This window comes from Notechis scutatus, chromosome 1 (genome assembly GCF_049901735.1).
Source record: "Notechis scutatus isolate UNSWTSFEM ecotype Mainland chromosome 1, rNotScu1.2, whole genome shotgun sequence".
Classification (NCBI taxonomy): Eukaryota; Metazoa; Chordata; class Lepidosauria; order Squamata; family Elapidae; genus Notechis; species Notechis scutatus.
Window position 1 is genome coordinate 157608054 of NC_142009.1, and position 24317 is coordinate 157632370.

At 34.8% G+C, this 24317-nt stretch overlaps 1 protein-coding gene across 1 annotated transcript in view; it reads right to left on the minus strand.

The window, feature by feature from the left end:
* PKHD1 (PKHD1 ciliary IPT domain containing fibrocystin/polyductin) overlaps nucleotides 1-24317 on the minus strand; it is a 282605-nt gene that overhangs the window by 21551 nt on the left and 236737 nt on the right. The window contains exon 54 of the mRNA XM_087952900.1: nucleotides 5711-6710. Coding sequence (XP_087809026.1) covers nucleotides 5711-6710 — 1000 coding nt within the window. The remainder of the gene's footprint in view (nucleotides 1-5710; nucleotides 6711-24317) is intronic.

The following is a 24317-nucleotide window of genomic DNA, read 5'->3' on the forward strand; positions in this document are numbered from 1 at the left end:
GCATTAATACAAGGTTTAGATGAAGGATTTGATTTTTAATGTTTCCCTTTAATTTGGATTTTACACACACACACACACACACACACACACACACACACACACACACACACACACTACCTTAACTATTCTATCAAGAATGAAAGACACTGCTTTCACTTGTACATAGGCATTCATATTAAATTACAATCCATATTATGTATAGATTCTGGGCAGAGATAAATAATACAGGTAGACTTATTTGATGCAGCTCTTTTGGATTCAGGCAATTGATTCATATCATATTTAAAGGCTAAGTTTTTAAAAAGCCAAGAAACCAATGTTAGCCAAATAAGTTATTAGATACATTCACTGAGCAAGAAAATTCCTATAGGATGTTCTATATTCCTGGTCAGTTTGTCCAGTTGTTGGTTAGACTCCTTTCTTTAGTCTATTAGTCTTTCTTAGTAGGCAAAAGTGCCATCAGTCTACCTTGTATTGACTAAAACCATTTTTTCGGGAGGTGGGGGGGGTCCCCTTCATCTTCTTCTTGGTGCTAGACATATTTTCTCATTCTAAGGTTTGGGTGATAATGGAAAGAACAATAATTGTATTTACAAATGAGCTTCAGAACAAATGAGTTTGTTCCCACGGTAGAATTCCACCTCCCTCTGTCTCTCACCCCAGAGTGGTCTGTCCCTTCCAGCCATTCTGCGGTTGCTAATGGTAACCAGATGGCCCCTTTTCTGCTCCCTCAAAGCATTAAGTTTAATTCAAATTCTATGTTGTACAGATTAACAAAATTGTGGTTTACTCTGACAGTTTTACAGGCCTAAATATCTAATTTGGACTCTTAAAAAGTGGATCCAGGCAGGTCTCTACTTTGCCCCTTAAATTTAGCACCTTAGGAACAATAACTTATTAAACATAAACAGGATTATGCCATGGGAGAGAATGTGCCAACTGGTGCAGCAGCATATCCCAAGGTAATACCGCTTTTAAACTCTGCACAAACTCCCTAACAGTTTCCTAACCTAAAACTAGACCGTAGGTGGTAGAATTTTTTACGATATGTTATAATAGTGCAATAAATCTGTTAGCTTAAAATCGAATCTCCGTGGCCTTTTAGAGAAATCATCATTAAATGCAAGACCCTCTTAATGATGCCATCTTGGTGAAATTGTTTAATCTGCAAAGAGGGTGAAAGGTCACCAAATGAATTTTTTATAATACATCAACTTGACACGCAATAGGGAAAACTGTAATAGATAAAAGCAAAGGAAAAGGGCACTGTCTTCTTCTGATAGGTCAATAGCAGCCAAGAGAGTCACTCATCCTTCCACTTTTCCCTCACTGCTCTTCTCCTTTCCCATTTAATATGGACACCCAATTAATACCTCAGTACCATGGACAACCTCATTTTAGGTGAATTATAGCCATTTCTTTCCCCCTTCCCTGAAATGAAAGTGATCACAATACATCATAGCATTGTGCGAATTAACGTTAATTGATTCCAGTTACCAAGCATCGATGGGCCACTTATATAACCTGGGCCTTATTGGGAGCTGGAAGGGATGGAAGGAAGATTAGATTGCAAGGTCCGTTGCTTTGACGACGGCAGTCAGCTGACGCCTTGTTAGGTGGTTGTACGCTTCTATTGCAAGCCCCAGTGGGGTCGTCAGTAAACTGGAGTGATGTCCAAACATCATTACATGCTGCTTCGATATTAAAGCAAAGGGATTAGCACCTTATTGCAAGCAACCTGGATTTGTCATTGTGCTGTCCTTATCCAATTTCTAGCTGATAATGTGGCTATGGCCTGCAGACACAAGGTCCTCCAGCAAAGATATAAAAAAATTCCAACTGCCCAACAGCTAAAGTATTTAACCCTTCACCTGCTGTGCTTTCAACCAATTAGCTGTTGCTTTCTTTAAAGAGCTGTGCTAGGCAGCGGGCCGTGGCAAATGTCATATGGTCCCTGACGCCCTCCACTGTGCCTTAATTTCAGGTTGCTTCACTAATTTTTCTAAATTAGCACATAGAGATGCAGTTCCTCTTCTCATAGGTCAAATGGATGTTGCTGTTAACACATATTGACTTCTGATACAGATTTTTAGTTTACAGAATCAAAGATGATTGAAAAGTTCTCATGTCAGAATGTATTCCTATTACAGCTGTAATTTTATTTTATTTTTCCCCCCGAGGTGCATTTTTTTATAGTTTGCACCCACTCTGGACCATTGTAAAATTAGTTCGGTACATGAAATTATAATGACAAAATAAGTGTGCAAAAATTGTTAAATGAATTTATTATCTCAACTGCCTCGATGCATCTAAAAGGAATCTTCCACAAGATTTAGAACTATGCCCATGTCTCATAAATGCAATAATAATGATAACAACACAAGGATAGGATTTTGAATGTGGTAGTTTGGGTTTACCCTTAATTTAGAACTTCATATGAGTAAATCATAGGGAGAAGGTTGCAATAGGACTTAGTTAATTAAAGAAGAAGAAGCATACACTGCTTCTTTTCTGCATTGCTTCTTTCCTGAATTTTGATCACAATTCGGCAAAGCTACAAGAGGAGATCAGAAAAAAAAATAGTTTGGAGTCTGAGTTCCTATTAAGTTTAATAGATTAATAGCTGACACTGATTGTTTTATAGCTATGAAATGGGGAAATATCTATTACTAAGCAGTTGCAGGCTGATATAGCTTTGTTACAGATAAGTGTATATCAGCATTTCTGATTCCAAAATTTAGAAGAGATATAAGCTACAAATTAACATGGTTGTTTTTAAATGAATAAAGCATAAAGAAATCCAGCAAAATTGTATAAAAACAAATACATGAATTTTAAAGAAGAATTAATTTGCATTAGCAAAGTCTCCCCATAAGATCTGGCACCATTTAGGGAAAGAATGTTTGGCCCAAGGGAATTAAAGAGAGTTCACAGTTAATCTGGTCCAAATAAAAAACACCTGTGGCTCAGAATATGTTGAGTAATACTGAATCCAGAAAGAAGGCCTTTTAAATTAACAATACTGCTGGTGCCAAATATATCCAAATCATATTCTTGTTAGGGAATAATACTGCAAAGAAAAGTGCTGCATCTGCCCAAGTCTTTGGACATCTTTGGAGGTCTTCCTTGTGGATCTCTCAACTAAGTGAAGTTGGACAAAAGCTACAAGGAATAGAGCTTTCTTGGCTGTGCCATTACCAGGGAAGCATGCCCACAATTGTGTGAGTAAGAAAAGAAAACATTGCTGTTCTCACATGCATTGCTATAGTTTTCAAATTGGCTTGATTTTAAGTCCTTTCAAATTCAAATGTTGTATAAGTTTTTTTAAATCTTTGAGTCGGGGCAGTATTTTCAGAAATGGTTGTCATTGCCTCTTCCTTGGGCTGAGCAGGAGTGATTCACTCAAGGTGACCTGGCTTTCATCTGCCACCAGATCAAACTGACTTTCTAGTATATGGTCCATGGAGTCAACCCTGATACCTGGTAACTGGAAGAACAGCATCATGCAATTTTGTGACTGAAGAAACGACACTTTCCTAAGAATGAGTGAAAGTGACCGGCCCAAAGTGACTTTTATGACTAAAGCAGGACTAGAAATCATCGTTTCCCAACTTCTACTCCAGTGCCTTTCATCATTACATCAAACCGGTCCTCTTCTATTATTTATTAATTGCATTTTATTATCCCACAATGTAACTCTCTTACATTAACATTTAATGTTTTTAGACATACTGTAATCCAACCAGAAAAGTATGGTTATTGAATAGATTAAAAACATTGTAAATAAAGAAGTATCAGGTAGTGCATAAAAATAATCCAATGATTCCTAATTTAGTTCAAAAAAGATTAAGCAGTTTGTCTATAACATACCCAGTTAATTAATTGCTCCAACTATTTTAATGGTGATACTTGTGGGACTTTTAAGAAAAAGACTTTTGCTCAAAGAATGTAACAAGCTGCAACCACCATCTCCATTTCTCAATTGAACTCCATCATGGCTGCCATAGAGATGTCACAACCATCCAAGAAGCCATTGTTATAATGTACATTAATTTCTTCCTTTTGAACTACTTATCTTTTATCAATAAATGTATCATTGCATAAGGGGTGTTTTGTCTAAATTCTTTTGTCATAATTAGATTGCTCTGAAATGATGTTTGTGATGCTAGACAGCAATCTCCACAGTGCAGAACCTTTAACCTACTATACCTATTGCTGAAGTGTGAAATTCTGAGCAAATATCAAAATGGGCAGATTGCTTTTTTGTACTTCATCATACTACTGTGTCAAAAACTTTGTCCCAGGACCTGTCTTTAGTAGTATCATTAGTAAACAGTTGGCCAACAATAATAGTTGACCACATGGGTCTGAATGTGTTACTGAATCCTTGTAGGGAACTTCTATAGAATGGGTGATCATATCCAGTCTACTACAAAGAGGTGGGCAAGGAATATGTTGAATGACAAATAAAATAAATTTTAAAATGTAAAATAATAAAGGTGGGATATATAGAGAAAGATAGATATAGATAGATTAGATCAGGGGTAGGGAAATTTGGCTCTTCTATCACTTATGACTTCAACTTCCAGAATTCCTGAGTGAGCCATACAAGGTTCCCCATCCCTGGCCTACTGGTTTTTCAGTTGGGGGGAAATCAATTTTTAACTTGAATGGGACTGTTTAATATACAAATGTAATATGTCCTACACTGGTATATTAAACAATCCCATTCAAGTCAAAAATTGATTCCCCCAACTGAAAAACCAGTAGGCCAGGGATGGGAATCTTTATGGCTCACTCAGAATTCTGGGAGTTGAAGTCCATAAGTGATAGAAGAGCCAAGTTTCCCTACCCCTGGATTAGATGATAGATAGATAGATAGATAGATAGATAGATAGATAGATAGATAGATAGATAGATAGATAGATAGATAGATAGATAGATAGATAGATAGATAGATGGATGGATGGATGGATGGATATAGACAACCTGACATGAATGAAATAAAACAGGTGGCAACTCAGAAAGAGCCTTTTTAGTAATATATGTTGAATTCCCACCCCATTACAACAGAACTATACCTGAGTAGCCAATAAAAATATTTACATTTACTTTTGATTTTGTTTTAATCTGCTTTTATTAAAAATTACTGCCTTTTTTCATCCAGTATTTGGGGTAATACATTGTAATATTATTCCATTGTGTCAGCTGCTAATTTGAAGTGAAAGTATATGCAGTGGAATGTAGTCTGGATTCCCAAGAAGAAGGGGTTCCATTCCAAAGGGTAAAGAGGAAGCAAAGAATGGAGAGTTTGGTAGGGAGAAAGAGGGTTAAAATAGCTCCTCCCTAGGGATTTCCAGAGTATATCTATACTTATGTAATTAATTGGCAAGCTTCTGTCTATAAGTGAGGAACAATACAACAAACTATTCAGAAGTAACTCTACATTCTTTCTAGGTTCTGGGGGAGGGGAACAATATGGAAACTTAACATGAATATATAACAAAAAAACTAAACCCAAACTAACAAACTTTGAAACACAAGAACATGATGTAAATTGTCTTATATATTCTTACATTCACAAATAAATTCTCTTCTGAAGCCATCTGAGGGCTTCTGCAAGGACAACAATCCTCTGCTTGTTTTTAATAGTATTATAATATTATTTAACACATTAAAAATGTAAGTATTTAACAATCAGCACACTTACCTAGAACTTTCTGTTGCTGGAACTGAAGCTGAGGAAACCATCATCACCAGAGAATCAACTGGCAATCTGAGAATATGCTGAAGTCTCCCAATTTGTTGGGCATCAATAAGTATACTGGCCAAACTGTTGAATCTGACACTTGAATACGAGGAGTCAAGTTTATATTTCAAGACGTGTAATGGATCACTGATTTCAAGGATGAGCACTCTCAAGCTATGCATTACATGGGATGGATGCAAGCCCCCCTGTTGGCTGGTGCTATGATGAGTGAAAATGCATGACCTCTCTGGAGGGCACTGATATTTCCTCTTCATACTATTGTCTGCAATCATCCTTAATGTGTTTTCATTTCCTGAAGTACTGGAGACTGCTCTAATTTCATCCTGCCCAATTTGTAAAAAACTTGCCAACTGTTGAATAAGCATTGCCTGAGCTTTCTCTCCAGTATTCTCGGATATGGTGAAAGCAATATGAAGAGCACTATGTGTATATATTTCTATAGGTTCATCCGAGTGAACAGCAACATACAGAAGATTCTCCTGAAAATTGAAGTAATTAGTTCCTGTTGTGGCATTTTCCCAAAAAAGGCTGAAAAAAAATAAGACTGGTTGGATAACGTTCTCTTTCACAAAAACATGAAAGCTTCTTGGTTCATCATAGGAGATAGCTAAAAGCATTCTGACAATGTCATGACCACCATTAAAGTAGAGTCTTAATGACCAAGGAACTGGTCCAGCAAAGCAAATCTTTGAAAGGCTGTTTGATGGCAGTATAGAGTAAAATATCACAGGGAGTTCTTTGGAGCAGAAAGATCCCTCTGATGTGGCTTCACTGAAAGTGTCCACAAAGGTACTAACTATCAATAAAGGTGGAGAGAGGTTCTTGTGATCTAAATTGGTGTCCATATTTTCCAAAATCACCATTGCATGATCAGTTTCCTTACAGAAGTAAACATTGGATGAAGGCTTGAGAATGCATTTTCCTTCTTCCCTGTAAATGCCTGTTAAATAATAGTTTTTTTTAAAAAGGGTTATCAGTACAGATTAAACGATTCTTATAAATTTAGTCACCAGTCTTCCAGAACCAAACATTTTTCTCAACACAGTGTTTGAAAAGCAATTGTACATAATTTCAGTTTCCATCAAATGTGTTAGAAATTCTAGAGATTGGTGGGGAAAGGAAAAACAACAGATATTCATTTATCTATTTCTAATGAAAAAAATAGCATAAAGGCATTTTTGTTTTTAAAAAGTTGCCGTTTATTCTAACTTGTGATATATGCAGTCAGTTGGATTATTAATGTGATCAGACTAGAAGAAATTTATATAACTTTGCCAAATATATCCTATTCGTTGGGAGAACTTCAAATCTGAGACATTTTGATGTGAATTTATTCCATCTATTTCTGCATCAATATTTTTAAAACAAACAATGATACCAAAAGTGTATTTTTTCTCCACAGCACTTGCATGTTATCCTAAAATATACCTTGTATTTTAATATACATATTTTCACATGCAAAAAAGAATCTGTATTCACAGAATGCTATAGTTTTGTTGAAGCTATGACTCCCAAAATTCAAAGACATGCAAAAGCTGAAGCATAACTATGTTCTGATCAGCATAAACTAAAACAAACACAAATCACATTTGCACATTTATGCAGCTTACGCAAAACCTCCAGCATTGTTAGCTGATATTCATGCAGAAAGTGGGGTTTGAATGTTATATTTAATGATGAAAATAAATGAGTAAATGATTCTGAATGGAGCAGAAACTAAAATATGGTTTGATGAAGAGACTGTGTTTGGAGCACAGACTGAAACTGATTTTCCTCATCCCAGAGGAAAAAAAGAAGACATTCTTAAGGATAGTTCTAAAATATTTAAAAGTTACCATTAAAAAGAGCTAGTGTGCTTCAGTTACAACAGTAAATTGTGGCTTAGAGCACAGAACATACTACATTTCCCAGAAGAACCCTTGTTAGATATTGTTATTGTGAAAGAAATTAACCCAGACTTTCTCTAGATTCTTCATTCTTCCATTTCAATACATAACTTTAAATACAGAAAATACTTCATAAAGCATAGTTTTTTAAGATGTTTTGCTTCAAACCATGCTAAGAGTATGTTCATATGCTGAACATATCTGCTAGTTGATCAGATGAAGACATCAACCTGTTGCCTTTCAAGTTAGCCTCTACTTGAAAGGTAGATTCGATATTCTACCTTGCAAAAAATAGCATGGCCATTCTTGAAATAAAATTGGAATTTGGTTGGGCTTGTAGCATCACTGCTCCAAATATGCCAAAACAGCATTGTACTGTCCTTTCAATAATGGGAAATGCTACATGTGGCCAAATACAACCAGTGCTGGCAACTTCATTTTACTCTATTCTGGGTGACTAAAAACATTATATGAAAACCAAAACTGACCATGATGGACACCATGTATACATTTGGAGAAAAGTAATTGACATCTGCAGATTGTGATTTGGAATGTAAGTTAAGGAAATGATAAAGATACATTAGCAAAGCAAATGAAAGAAACAGAAATTATTTATTGAAGAAATTTATATGGCTACCCAACCCACCCACAGGTGATTCCAGGTGGCTTACAACATCAAGAATCGCTGAATATACACAAGAAAGTGAAGCTGTCAGCTTAATTACAAGTGAAAGGACTAAACTGTGTCATGAAATATGAATTGGTACCAGCTAAGTTGCTATGTTGAACATATAGAAATCTATAGGTTGCTGTGTTGAACATATAGAAATCTATAAATTGGTGATGGTTACATGCTTCATTCTTTTGAATGATGAAAATAGAAGAATCAGATATGAGTTGAGAGAAAAACAGTGGAACACTAGGCAACCTGTGTCCTTTTGGATCATTGTTTCAGAGATCTTTCCTTACCTAAACAGAGAAACAGAATAATCATAGACAAAAAAGTGGTGGGAGCAGGAATGACTCCTGCCACCTTCCCCATTGACTTTCTTTGAAAAAAGTTGGCAAGGAGCATTGGAAATTACAATCACATGATGTGGGTAACCATGGCAGCATGGACGTATGGCAGCAGTGGAGCAGCCACAACTTCAAACCCAGGGAAGTCATGAGTTTGGATGCTTTCTGTAAGTTACCTTTCTGTAAGCTGGAGATTGGATGCTTTCTGTAAGTTACCCTAGGGTATGTTGGTTCAAGAAATGTTGCCTATGATGCGTTGTTTTGCCCAATTGAAGGTTACAAACAATAGGACATTAGTAATACATAGATTCTGAATTACACAATTGCTTGTTTGTTGTGTTTACAAAATAGTAGATTGAACAGAAATGACTTGCTATGATTTAATATGAAAAAAATAATAATGTAAAAGCTTTAAAACCAATAAAAACATAAAGTATGCAATCTGGGAAAATTGTTCTACTGAGTGGCATGAATAAATAGATAGAAATGAGATAAAAGAATGCTGAAAAAGTGAAACACTATTTGGAGAGCCAGGAATGATTGGAATAATCTGCTTAGAAAATGATTGTTTCAAAAACACAGTTGACACATTCTGAATGCACACAAAGAAGAGGTATGAATATAAATATACAAATGTGAGATCTGATCACTTATGATTAAAGATTATGATTAAATTAGCAATGATATAAGAGTGAATGTGAAGCAGATAATTTACTAGTATTGTCAAGAGTAGATCTTAGAAAAAATAAATATTTAAGAAAAAAGAAGTAAAGAGAACTACAATGAACCAAAAAGAAAAATATATACCTTGTAAGAAAATGTATTAAATTATAAAAGTGACCTCACATCAGAATGACTAGAAAATGGATGCATGGAAAGAGAACATAGAAGCTGCTTGAAACAGAAAGAGAACATTGAAGCTGCTTATTACTTAGTGCCAGTGAAGCATTCCTAATGGGAAGTAAGGAAGTGGCACCTGGTGGAATGATGAAGTGAAAGAGGCTATGGGTGAGAAAAGAGAATTATTATTGCAAAAAAATGAGGATGAGAAAAATATACTTTAAAAAGCTGAAAAGAAAGTCATAAGTGCTGTGAGAATATTAGAAAAAAAATATAAACTGGAGAAAAGTTAACTTATGAATGTGATTTGCTTAGCCATGCCACTTGTTTAACATATGTGGTAAGAATTAGATATGATGATTGAAAAAAGGCTGTTATTGTTCCTCTACATAAAAAGAAAAGTATCCACAGTAAGTGAAAAAGTACATGATGTTTCACAGAATTCTGATTGAAATGGAACTAGAAATGCCAATTAGCAACATTTGGGAAGTTCAGTATGGCTTTATGCCAGGCAAAAGGTGCAAAGATGCAATTTTTTTGCTCTTCAGAAAATCACTCAGATATACACAAACGTCAGAAAGAAAACTGATTATATATTGGTTGAGTCAGAGAAAGTGTACTGAATGGATCTCAAGTATGGAAAAATTTTTAATTAGATTTAAAGATCAGAATGTCCATCACTCACTTTGGCAATTGATTTCTGCTGAAATTATTGAGTTAGTTTTATACCATTCCTTGCAATTCACTGGTCATTCATCTGGCTGTGGAAGAGACCATTTGGGTCTCCATTATGGCCCTAGGTCAATGAGGCAACAAGGTTCCCAGGACTGATTCCCTTCTTCAGGTTTCCTTATTTATACCCAGGTAGCAAAGCAACACCTAACGGGTCTGAATGCTGCTGGCCAAAATACTTCAGTTGCTATTGCTGTGCTGTTGCCATTTTCAACAGCTCATGTTTACATCCAATTCTGCAGCTTTGCAATTTCATATTCTACCATATCCTGAATTGGGGGCAGAGGCATTTTTATGTAAAGAAGTGTTTTGCCTGTCATTTTGAATCCATTTGATCTGAACCCTACGCAATATATATTGCCATAAACATTTCTGCACAGTCATGGGTGCTCCATTCAGGTGTACATAGTACAGAACTAAATCAAATTAAAAAAATAGCTCTCAAAAAAGAGAAAATACAGCTGGCAGCACTTACCAAATTATAAAAGGCTGGACCTGTGAAAATCAATTAGCATGTATTAAATTTTTTTCCCTAGCACCCTAAAATTACGATGGCACTTTTAGTTTGAGAGGTTCTTGTCAGGAAGGAACTGAAAAAACCTGGAAGTCTTCTTGAACTATGCAAGTTAATTGTTGTTACCTGATCCCTGCAAACAGCTGAGCCAACCACTCACATCCATGTTTCACAACCACCCATGTGACCTGTCTCTTGCACGTTCCACTTCTGAGCCAGCCTTTCTGTGAAATGGCTGGGATCTCCATTGCTCCTTTTGTAAGCAGGTTGCTAGAATCTGGATATGTTCCTTTCTCTTGCATTGCCCCCAGTCCCTCCTCCTTCTAAACAGCCTTATCTGCCAGTCACAATATTTGCGGCCAGCAATTTTGATCACTTTTCAAATGAAACCCATGCTGGCCTTGGTAATCATAATGTCATTTACAATTTGCCACAAAACACGTTTATTCAGTTAGTAGCACATCGGAGAAAAGAGAACTCCATATGAACTCATCGCTGAAGGCCTAATCTGATTATTTCCTCATGAAAATCCAAGCAGGGGTGCTCGTAAGTGGGGCTGGGAAGGGAATAGGAAAGGGAGGCCTGTGTGCAGCTGACTCTCATCATCAACACAAATAGATAAGTGACACAGGGTGTCAGGGGCAGCATCTAATTTGCCTGAGGCTCTCCTTGGAGAAAAAGGCCAGAGTGGACAGGCCTTAATAAATACTGATTCACCACTGAGGATTGAGGTGACACAAGCTATTTACATTGAGGATGAAGAACCACACTGATAAATTCCAGAAGCTTCTTTCTAAATGATCAAAATTAAATCAAACTGGTTATGTTTCTGTGTGACAAGAAGAAGGAGGAGGAGGAGGAGGAGGAGGAGGAGGAGGAGGAGGAGGAGGATGGTTTGGTAAAACTGGCATTCACATACCCACTGATGTACACATGTGCCATGAAAAGTAAGGAAAACCAAAATGAAGGTGAACACCCAGGATCAAAGAGATGGGAAATATTTTTAAACCTAAGTTAATGCATAAGATCAGAAAAGTGAATATTTTAAATCTGTTATTCTACGTCTATGAAGATGTGACAGAAGACTTAATATGTATATGGTTTATTGATTTATTTTAAAAAATAGCATCTATTTTTGTTTATTCACTCACAAAACCCTGAACTTCATGGCAGGATATTTGCACATACTGGGTGACACAGAAATCTGCCCTGCATCTAAGAAGAGACAAGCAACAATATGTCTCCTAACTTCATTTCTTTTTTTCTATCTAAGATAGTGCACTCTCCTCTTTGCAATTTTTTTTGAAAACACATCTTCACATCAAAGTTGTTATTTTATTTAATTTACTTTTTAAAAAAACACTCAAGTTGCTTGCAGGGTTTCTGACAAATATTAACTTTGTATCAATATTTGTCCTTCCTGTGTGAAATGAGGATTTTCCACCTCATTTCACATTTGAAAAGAAAAATATGCCATGGGAGTCATCTACTTAAGAAAAAAGCACCCCACACAACTCATGTCCTTTATTTAGAACATGGCGAACAAAGCAAATGTTTTAAAAATGTTCCTTAAAAATAGATGTGATACTTAAAGGCATGGAGAGTTTTGCTGTCTTCCAACCACTTCTGTCACCTATTTAAAGTTCTATCTTTAAAACTGAATGAAATACATTAACATTAATGAATTCTCCTTCAGGTTGGCACAAATGTTTCCTGCAACTAATTTCTTCAGTACTGTAGTTTTTTGATAGATTTCAAAATACATACTTGTAAAGAACCACACAACTGTTTTTGACTAAAACAAAAAGATATCATCAAGTTTCTCTAAAAGGTATTTTATCAACATAAAATAAATGTCATATGTTATTTCCACATAGCCAGATTTGCCAGTCATATATTTCTAATGCAAATATAAATGCAGGTACACAGTAAAAATAAAAATAGTGACATAATTAATGGGGCACTGGGTACACATTGTAGTTTGGTTGCCCTGGGCAAGCCATCAGATATATTCCACCATTAGAAAGTGAGACAAATAATTCAGTAAACCATATACAGAATTATATGTTTATTTTCCTGCTGTCCACAAACATCACAATAAGACCTTGCTGTGAATCTGTATCTTGGAAAAAAGTAGCTATGGAGTCTGATTTTAACTAAATACCATGCAAACAAGTATTAAACAGCACTTCTTTCAGTAAATATAAATTTGTTTAAGCAGGCAAATTTCCCAAACAAATATATTTTATCTATGGTTTCCACAATTATAAATGTTTCTGTAACCAGAACACACTTTTTGTATGCAATTTTTAAGATAAGAAATATTTTAAAATGAATGATAGCGGAATCCAGAAATTATGTGCCAATTCAAGTCACAAGATACTTTGTTTTCAATGCACACAATTGTTCATGCAAATAAATACGGGGCACATTTCTCCTATAGTCTTCATTTGCGTTTGAAACCTAATTCAAATCTCAGTTTCTCTGTATCTCAATTTAACTTCTGTGAAATTGCAATAATTCCATACAGGCTGAATCTGTCAATCATTACTCCCAGAAATGTAATGAAAAAGATAAAAATTAATCATTTATCTGTGTTTAGAGTTTGTTTCAATAGGCTGTCCAATATATGAATGCTAGGTGAAGCTGGGATTCAGCAACAAGTTTGTGCAAGTGAATGGAAATGTGACTTTATTTTCTATTGTTAAGTTCTACACCTGTGGTGGAATTCAAACTTTTTTACTACTGGTTTTGTGGGCGTGGCTTGGTGGGCCTGGCAGGGGAAGGATACTGTAAAATCTCCAGTCAGAGGTGGTATTTGCCGGTTCTCCGAACTACTCAAAATTTCTGCTACTGGTTCTCCAGAACTGGTCAGAACCTGCTGAATACCATTGCTGTTCTACACAGATAAAAACCAACTTTGCCTTCTCAATGTGGAAGAAAGTGGCTTAGAAACTTTACATGAATGCAGTATAACCAATACTTTTATGTGTTTTTTGAAAATAAGTACAATGAAAACTGATAATGGGAATAATTAAACTTTGAATATGATATTTAAGATATGAAAACACTGTAGCTGATGTACAAACATGAAAGACTTCAATAATGACTAAATGTTTTGTACAAAGAGCTAACCGTCTCTCAAACGAGTGACATAACAAAATAGAATGATTTATCAAGCAATAAATGTCATGTGAAAAATTCATTTTCAGCAGTATTTTCTAGAAACTATGCCAGAATCTGACCAAGTTGCAGAAATCTTCCTAATATATAAAGACCATGTCCAGATAGGAATAAAGCAATTGCAACTCATTTTCACATTATTAGTAAGATAACTACACAGACATATCTATAAAGTCACCACGAATGACATCACTTTTCTTCAGGCCTGAACAAAAGTATTTCTGAATTTTCTGTACGTGAAGTAATCATTTTATCCTAAAGTACTCTAGCTATAGAAGGATCTTCTTTGGATCTTATCTATAGCATTGTTTATTAGTTTTTCCATCCTTCCCCCTTCTTTCTTCTCTTCTGGCTCAGGAGCATTTAACATTTTAATGTTATAGATCATGTGCATTTGCAAGCATTTGTATGACTATGTTTGCCTGTGATTTATGTATATTTTATGAGAGTATTTACCCACACTGTCTGTAATATATAGGCGTCTGTACCCTTTGTAATAGGTTACAACGAATTTTTGAATTCCATCAAATATCAAGGACTGCTTAGGATCCATAAAACTTCAGTTTCTGCAACTGTCATTGGCCTATATCTTTTATACCTGTATATTTTATCAAACTCTGTCACAACAAAAAAATAATAATAGGTGTTTCTTGATTCTACCATTATGTGAAGAATATATTTAGTAATCCAAAAAACAACCCAAGAGGATGTTCCACTTTGAATCTGTCATTTGTAAATTGACATTTACTCAAGGTTTCAAATTCTCATTCTTATTACTCTTTTCTGAGACAGTTCCAGTTTCTTTAAATCCTTCTTGAAATGAGGTATCCAGGACTCTTGAGATGGGGGTCTGACCAAAGGGGAATAAAGGGATATCATTATTTCCAAAGCTATTTATGGTCCTACATTTCTGAGAGGTTTAAGAGCCTGAACCAAAAGTGCTTTTTCAAGCGGGAACTGGACCTGGATGACTGACATTGAGAGAATTAACATTTTTTGTGGCAGCCAACACCACTTTGGAACAACTTCCTAATGGAGATCTGATTAGCTCTCTCTATAGCTCCAGTTTTTAGAAAAACATTAACAACCAAATGATTTCAGACAGCTTTTTAAAAAGTTAATATCTGATACCATTTTAATATTTTTCTTTCCCTCTCATTTTGATCTGTTATACTTATCATTATTGTTATATTTTATTCATTTGTTTCTCATGGTTGTAGGCTTGTATTTTTATGTTGTTTTTGCAAGATGACATAAAATTGTTCGATTGCTTTGGGATTAAGTACTTAAGTACTGGGTGAATGGATGATAAACAAGAAAATCAAATCTGTGTACAGACACTTCAGTCAGAATAATGAATAGCCAGAAAAACAAGTTCTCCTAAGAATTGTGAGCTGGAGCAAGAATCCATCTGCAGTTATCTACAATTTCATCCAACTTCTGGCAAGTGCTAATTCAGCACTAGAAGCTCCATAAGCCCAGTTAGAAAAATAAGAAGGAAGTTCCCCAAACACAACTGGGATGGTTTAACATAGTGTCAATTAAATAGGAGTAAAGGAAAGGAGATAGTGTGGTGGCCCTTTGCACAAATACAAACCCATTATAAAAAAGATAGAGAACAATTTGGCTTTAATATAACCCTACAAGAATTAGATAAAATATGGCTAGGAGAAGAAAAGAAAACAATTAGTAAAACATATAAATATCTTTTGGACTACAAATTAAAAGAAGAAACAGTCACAGAATCTTTGATAGTTTGGGCTAAAAATATGGGTCATAGTATTGAATTAGATAAGTGGGAACACATTTGGCAAACAAATTACAAATTAACCATGTCAGTCTCGTATAAAGAAAACATATAAAATGGTTCAATGCTGGCACCTACCTCCCGCGAGACTGGCTAAGATGTTCCCCAACCTACCACCCAACTGTTGGAAATGTAACTACGCACAAGGAACATATTTTCACATGTGGTGGACTTGCCCATGTGCTCAGAAATTTTGGAGAAATATTAGAAATTGGTTTTTAAATATAACAAAACAAAATTTAAAACTTGAACCCGAAACATTTCTGCTAATTATGATAGATTCAAACATGGAGAAAAAATATCAATATTTAATTTTGTACATCATAACTGCGGCCAGAATAACCTATGCACAAAACTGGAAACTATCTTCCATTCCTTCAGAGGATATGGTAATTAAAAAAATACATGAATGCGCTGAGATGGATAGCCTTACCAAACTGTTAAAAAATAAACAAGATAGTGACTATTATGAAATATGGAACATTTGGTATGAGTGGTTAAAGAAAAGGTAATATTTGATATTTGGATAAGTTATGGAAATGACAGAAGATGTGCATTTAATCATAAACTATATAGAGAAATTAAAACATTAAAAGAACGAAGGAGTTATTGTAACAAGGCAGATCACATCAATGATAAAGATAAAGAAAAAAAAAATTAACCATTGCTTAATATATGCTGTCAAATGTGAGAAGGCGGAGTCACGTCGCCGCTTACAGCTGTAATTTCGGGGCTCCGGTTACAGCTGATATCTCGCTCCTGGTCGGTCCCAACGGACCTAAACCGTCCCGTAGAGACGGTGATAGTAAGGGGCACGTTCTGTTGATCACAGGGACACCGCAAGTCCCTGGTGGATCCAGAAGAAGCCCCTTTACCATTGGCGGAGAGGCAGCCATTAAGCTGCTGAAGCAGGGACAGCTCCGAAAGGAAGAGAAGAAAGAAAGAGAAAGTGTATCGGCTGGTGAGATTTATTTTTTTTATTTGGGATAAGGACACCCTAGAAGAAGAAGGAATCTGTAAGATTTTTGACAGAATTTGATAAGATGGACTTAGTGGCGATTTTTTAGGAGATGTCAAAATGAGGCTTGGCTTTTTACTTTTTTTTTTCTAGCGAACTTCTATTGTGATTAGTAATTGTAACCAGACTGGTTTTTTGTTTTTTTTCTATAATTACCTTTCCTTTTTGACTGTTTATATTTTTAATAGAGGCTTCCTTTAGTAATTTTTTCTTTTTTTAAATATACACACATATATATACATATTTTCTTTTCTATTGGTTTTTTTGGGGGAGGAAGAAGGGGGAGTGGAGTTGAGAAACTTTGTAACTCTGCAACACTGCCAACTAGAGGCTTGAAAATACTTTACTTGAAGTTGAGAGAACTGTGAGAAACTCTCTCCCAAGGACACTGAGTTGATAAGATAGAGAGAGGAACTCTGGAGAATGTTTTCACAGGTGTCTCTTTGGGATTTCTACAATCAACTGAATGTTTGAAGCTTGGCTTTGAAACTTGTGGAGAAGCCATAATAAGAGCCTTGGATGTTTAAATAAAATGCAGTGTGATTTTTGCTTTACTTGTTGTTAGCTTTTATCCCTCCTCCTTAACCCTATAGTATTTTGTAATATTTGTACACTTTTGCTTATTACTATTATTATTATTTTTCACTTTTTTTTTCTCTAAAGGGAAAGCCTCAGAATATTGTTTCTTTTTTCCTTTTCCTTTTCTTTTTTGGGGGGGGGACTTTTGCTTTTTTTTACCTTTGTATGTATATACTCTTTTTTTGTGGCCATGTTTTTTTTTCTTGAGATTTCGCAATTGGATTAAGGTGTGAAGAACCTGAAGAATTTTTCTTTTCTTTTCCTTTTATTATTATTGTTATTTTTTTAATATTATTGGGTTTTATTCTCCTTTTGACTATTGCAACTGAGGATTAAGGTCTAGAAGAACCTGAAGAAAGAAATTTTTCTTTTTTCCTTGAAACTTTTTTCCTTTTTAAATTTTGGGTTTTTTGTTTTTTTTTTACTGATTTTTCTTTTTTACGTTTTTCCTTTCCCTAATTGGATTATAATTGTTACACTGCCAACTGGATTAAAAGAGTGGGAAGATTCTGAGTTATTCAAATGAGTAAGAAAGTTCTACCTTCTGGCGCATCAACTTCTGCTCCTGCCTCCCCATCAACTGGAGGACGACTTTCAACAATGGCGAAGCAAGATAAAGGACAAACGGATCTAACGACGGTTATGCAAGGAATTCAAGAACTTAAAATGAGTATTGAACAAAGGATGGGGAGTATTGAACAAAAAATTGAAAATATCCAACAGATGATGGCGAAGTATGATGAGAGACTGCAAAAAATGGAAGAGAAAGACAATCAAAGAGATGAGAAAATTGGAAATATTGATGACAGAGTGACAACGCTTGAACAAAACAAGAATGAGATGGTGAAGTGGGAGATGGATAGATCAGAATATTACCTCAGATTTCAAAATATAGAGGAAGAAAAAGGACAAGATCTTGCTGCAGTAATGATAGAAATCTTGGCTGGAGCTTTGGAAATAACAGAGGAAAAAATGATGGATGGAATAGATGAGATATACCGAGTTTTTACAAGATATGCATCGAGGAATAAGTTACCAAGAGAAGTTCATGTTAGATTTACTAAAAAATCTATCAGAACACAGATATTACAAGCGGCAAGAGAGAAGACATTGAAATATGGAGATAAAGAGATTGGGGTTTTAAAACAAGTACCCAGAAAAATTAGAGAGATGAGGAGAGAATATCGTTTCCTAACTAAAGTATTATTGGAAAAGGAGGTGAATTACAGATGGTTGATTCCAGAAGGATTAATGGTTACCTGGAAAGAACAGAGATACAGAATTGGCTCAATTGATGAAGCAGAATCGTTTTATAAGGAATTTTTTAAAAGAAGAGAAACAGAGATAGAAGAAGAGACTACCTTAACTGAATTTCAAGAGGACCAAATAGAGATGGGAAAAGAAGAAGGTGCAGTAGGTGGACAAGTGGAGACTAAAGAACAATGTGAAGTAAGATCAACGAGAGCCGTTAGACCTAAATATAAATCATAACTATGGAGGAAAAAAAATTGATTTCTTTGAATATAAATGGACTGAATTCAGCTACTAAAAGAAGGAAAACTTTTCATAAAATAGAGAAATTAAAATTTGATATAATTTGCTTACAAGAAGTACACATTAAAAAACAACATCAACAATTATTGGTGCGACCAAAAATAGGGAAAATTTTTACTTCTTTGGCCCAGTGTAAGAAAAGAGGAGTGGTATTGTATATTAAAGAAACCATTTCAGCAAAATTGATTTATACTGATGAAGATGGAAGAGTACTAATGGTTGAAATAGTGGATAACAATACAAAGATACTTTTGGTTGCAATCTATGCTCCGAATGATAAACAAAAAGATTCTATAAAAAATTACATATGAAAATAATTGAATTGGACTACGCTAATATATTTATAATGGGAGATTTTAATGGAATTGTAGACAATGAATTGGACTACACAGCAAAAATAACACGACAAAATAGGAAGATCCTCCCTAAATCCTTTTTGAAATGATAGAGGAACTAAATCTAAAAGATATATGGAGAGAAAGAAATACTAAAACTCAACAATATACTTTCTACTCGAATAGACATTCATCATGGTCCAGAATAGATATGATGTGGACGTCAACAGAATTATTATCTAATATTCAAGAAATAAATATTGAAACAAGTACATGGGCAGATCATAACCCAATGACAATTAAATGGAAAGGACAAAAAAGAAGATCTAGATGGACATTAAATAATACTATTTTAAAGGAAAAAGATTTTACACAGTGGATGGAAAAAGAACTGGCCTTCTTTTTTAATGAAAACAGAAAAGAAGATACTTCAATACAGAATGTTTGGGACACAATGAAGGCATATGCAAGAGGATTGATAATGGAATACACAAAGAAAAAAAAATATTAGAAAGAGGCAAATGATTAAAACTTTAGAAGATGATTATAAAAAATTGGAAAAAGAATTACAGAGAATGCCACAGAAAAAAGATATTAAATTTAAAATGGATATAATTAAACATAAAATGGATCAAACAGAGAAAGAAGAATTGGCGCAAAAAATTAGAAGTGCTAAACAGAACTATTTTGAGGATGCAAACAGGCCAGGTAGATGGTTAGCATACAAACTGAGAAAAGAGAAAGAATCAAGGAGAATACTACAGTTAATGGATGAACAGGGTCTAGTCTGTCATGGTAATAAGGAGAAAAAGAGAATTATTCGAGATTTTTATGCGCAATTATATAAGCAGGAGGATTTTGATGAGGGAAAATTAAACAGTATTTACAAAATGCCAACCTACCCAAGATATCTGATGAAACTGGGAAAATGTTGGAAAATCCTATAACAATGATGGAATTAACTGAAGCACTTAATAGACAGAATAACGGGAAAGCACCAGGACCAGATGGTTTCCCGGCAGAATTTTATAAAACATTACAAGAATCATTGAGTATTTCAATGTTAGAAATTATGAATGAAGTTATGATAAATAAGAAAATACCTAAAACATGGTCAGAAGCTTATATTACGCTTATTCCAAAAGAAGGGACTGACCCATCACAAATTAAGAATTATAGACCTATTTCTTTATTGAATGCAGATTATAAAATATTTGCTTCAATTTTGGCAGAAAGGCTTAAAAATACTTAAATAATTTTATTCATTCTGATCAGAATGGATTTCTACCAAAGAGACAAATTAAAGACAACATGAGAGTAATTTTGGACACTTTGGAATATTATGAGGCACACCCTGAAAAGCAAATGGCTTTGATATTTTTAGATGCTCAAAAGGCATTTGATAACGTGAATTGGAGATTTATGTTATTATTATTGGAACAGATGGGTTTTGCTAGAAAATTTATTCAAGCAATAGAAGCTATATATTATAAGCAAACAGCAAAAGTGATGATAGATGGAGAATTTACAGACTCTATCAATATTAAAAAGGCACAAGACAAGGATGTCCACTATCCCCTTTGTTATTTGTATTGACTTTGGAAGTATTAAATAGAAATATTAGAGAGGATACAAATATAAAAGGAATGAAAGTTAAAAAGGAGGAATTTAAATTGCAAGCCTTTGCGGACGATTTGGTCTTTATTCTGGAAGACCCTCTAGAGACAGCTTTAAAACTACTGGAAAAGATAGAGACGTATGGTGAGATGGCTGGCTTGAAAATAAATAAAGACAAAACAAAGATTCTGACAAAAAATATGTTATTAAGGCAAAGAGAAGAGTTGGCAGACTTATTGAAAATTCAAGTTACGAATAAAGTTAAATACTTGGGGATAATTTTGACGTCAAGATGTACTACACTGAAAGAGAATAATTATATTAAACTTAAACAGCAGATAGCATCTGACTTGAAAAATGGGAAAATCTACAATTATCTTTGATAGGTAGAATCTCAACAATTAAAATGAATATTTTACCCAGAATTTTATATTTGTTTCAAACAATACCAATTAGGCTTGGTAAAGACTATTTTGATGAATTAAATAAAATGGTGTTGAAGTATATATGGCAAGGTAAGAAAGCGAGAATAAAACTAAAACTTTTACAGGATGCTAGAATTAGAGGAGGATTTGGCCTTCCTAATTGGGAGTTGTATTATCAAGCTGCAAATTTAATGTGGGTTAAAGAATGGATAACGTTAAGAAAGTCTAGATTACTGGCATTGGAAGGACATGATTTATTATTGGGTTGGCATGCTTTTTTATGGTATAAGGGAACTAAATCGCAGGGTTATTTCAGAAGGCACTATATACGGGAATCGTTATGGTTGAATTGGGAGAAAATTAAGAAACAATGTTATTTGAAAATTCCAGTTTGGTTATCAACTATTGAAGCTTTTTCCTATCCCATAATTTATAAGAAGGAACAAACAGTTAGATATGGGGAAATACTGGATGAAAAGGGTGAACTTAAAACGATGCAAAAGCTAGAAGAACAAGATATAAAGATGAATTGGTTTTCATATGCGCAAATACACTCAAGGTATCTTAAAGATTCTAAAACAGAAGGATTTTATGATAAATTGACTGATTTAGATGGGATTTTGACAGGTGCTGATGAAAAATGATTAAAAACTATATAGTTATTTGTTGGAAATTAAATTAGAGGAAGAACAAGTCAAAGAAACAATGATTGTTTGGGGGAAGAACTTTGGATATGGGATTGATTTAGAAAAATGGCAAAAATTGTGGTCTCAAAATTATAAAATGACAATGTCAGTAGCATATAAAGAAAATTTGTATAAGATGTTTTACAGGTGGCATTTTCCCCGACAAGAATAGCAAGAATGTTCAAGAATAAATCCGAAAAGTGTTGGAAATGTCATCAGATCCCTGGCTCATATTACCATATGTGGTGGACTTGTGAGGAGGCCAGGAAATACTGGACTAGAATTCGCATATGGTTGGAAGAAATGACAAAAAAACATATAGATTTGAAACCAGAGATTTTTCTATTGGGAATCTTACCTGATACATTTAATAAAAACTTAAAGTATTTGATTGTAAATGTGTTAACAGCGGCTAGGATTGTATTTGCTAGAAATTGGAAGAGTGAGAAAATACCATTAGAGGAAGAAATTATTAAGAAAATACTGGAATGTGCTGAAATGAGTAGATTGACATTTGAAATTAGAGAACAAGAAGATAAACAATTCTATGAAGTTTGGGATCTTTTTATCAATGGTTAGATAAAACAATATAATAATAGAATATATATATATATTTGGTTTTGATAATATTTTTAGAATATTATATTAAGATAGATTTGGTATGATTTTACGATTTGTTATAAATTAACTAAATTATAGTTATCTCGCTTAAGCATGAATTAGTTAAATTATAGTCAAATGATTGTTTAATAAGGATATTAGGATATATAATTGTTGATTGATAATACGAGTTATTATGTAACATAATTATTATGATGACTATGAAATAGATGCACAAAAAGGAGTGATAAACCAACCGATACACTGTCTGTAAATTTATGAAGAATGATGATGTTCTTATGTTATTTTTTTATGTTTTATGTGTTTTTATTTGTTGTTAAAATCAATAAAACTTTTATATATAAAATATATATATATATGCTGTCAAATGTATATATGTATGTATGTGACGAACACAATACAGAAGCCTGATGGTGGCAGATGAGATTCTGCCGAAACTTTAAAAGCACAATTATAATGACGTGGGAAAATACCCAAACAAAGCTGAATGCCATACATGTAAGTACCTATGAAAACTTAAGAAAACATATACATACATACATACATACATACATACATACATACGTGTATGTGTGTGTGTGTGTGTGTGTTTTCTGAGGTTTTCGCAGGTATTTGTATATGGATCTTTGGTTAATCGGGTTTTCTCCCGTGTAAAATTGGAAGTATCTAGGCGACGTTTTGATGAAGTCTCATTCATCATCTTCAGGCTTGTGTCTTTGGCTTTGTGCTTCTCAGAGTAATGTGAGCTTGCAGCTGCTTCTTCCTTTTAACTGCTAGTGGGGGTGTGACTTGATTGGGTGGGGGCTTGGCTGTGTTCTGATTGGGTGAGGGTGTGTTCTCATTGGTTGGGGGTTTGGCTGTGTTCTGATTGGTTGGGGGGTTGGCTGTGTTCTGATTGGCTGGGGGTGTGTTTTGTTCAGGTGGGGCTTGGTTGTGCTCAGGTTAGTCTTAGTTGCAGGGCGATTTGAGCTGGTGAGCTGTGATCTTGTTGTTTGGCTTCGCGTTCGTGGTCATGCCACATCTTCATGGTGAGCGTCAGTTCGCTTCATGTATGGGCCGGTGGGGTTTGAAGCGGGTAGTGATGCAGCTGCGGTATGGCTTCTGGTCCGTGGTCGTGTCTCATCTTCTGTGTGGGTGTGAGTCTGCTTTCTACGTGGAAGTGTGGTGGTAGCATCTTGTGTGGCTCTCGTGGGTGTGGGTCTGGTGTCATTCTTCATGTTAGGTACTCATTTGTTAATGAGGGTGGGTTTCCAAATGGCTGGTAGGTGGGAGGTATCATCTCGTTTATTCATGCTGTGTGGGCGTTTTTCTATCTCTATGGCTTCTCTGATTATTCTGTTGTTGAAGTGTTCGGTTTTGGCGATAGTTCTGGTATTTTTAAAGTCAATCTCATGTCCTGTGGCTTTGAGGTGTTGGACCAGGGAAGAGGTTGGTTCTTCTTTTTTGGTTGAGTTCTTGTGTTCTTCAATGCGTGCACTTATTCTTCTGTTAGTTTGTCCGATGCATGTGTTGGGGCAGGTGGTGCAAGGGATTTCGTATACCCCTTGGTTTTCTAACTTGATTGTGTCTTTAGGGTTTCTTAGGATGGTGGATATTTTTCTGTTTGTGCAGAATGCTGTTTTAATGTTGTGTTTTTGGAGGATCTTGCTGATTTTGTCTGTAGTGCCTTTTATATATGGGAGGAGGGCTTTGCCATTCTCTTGTTCTCTGTCTTGGATTTTGGTTGGTGTTTC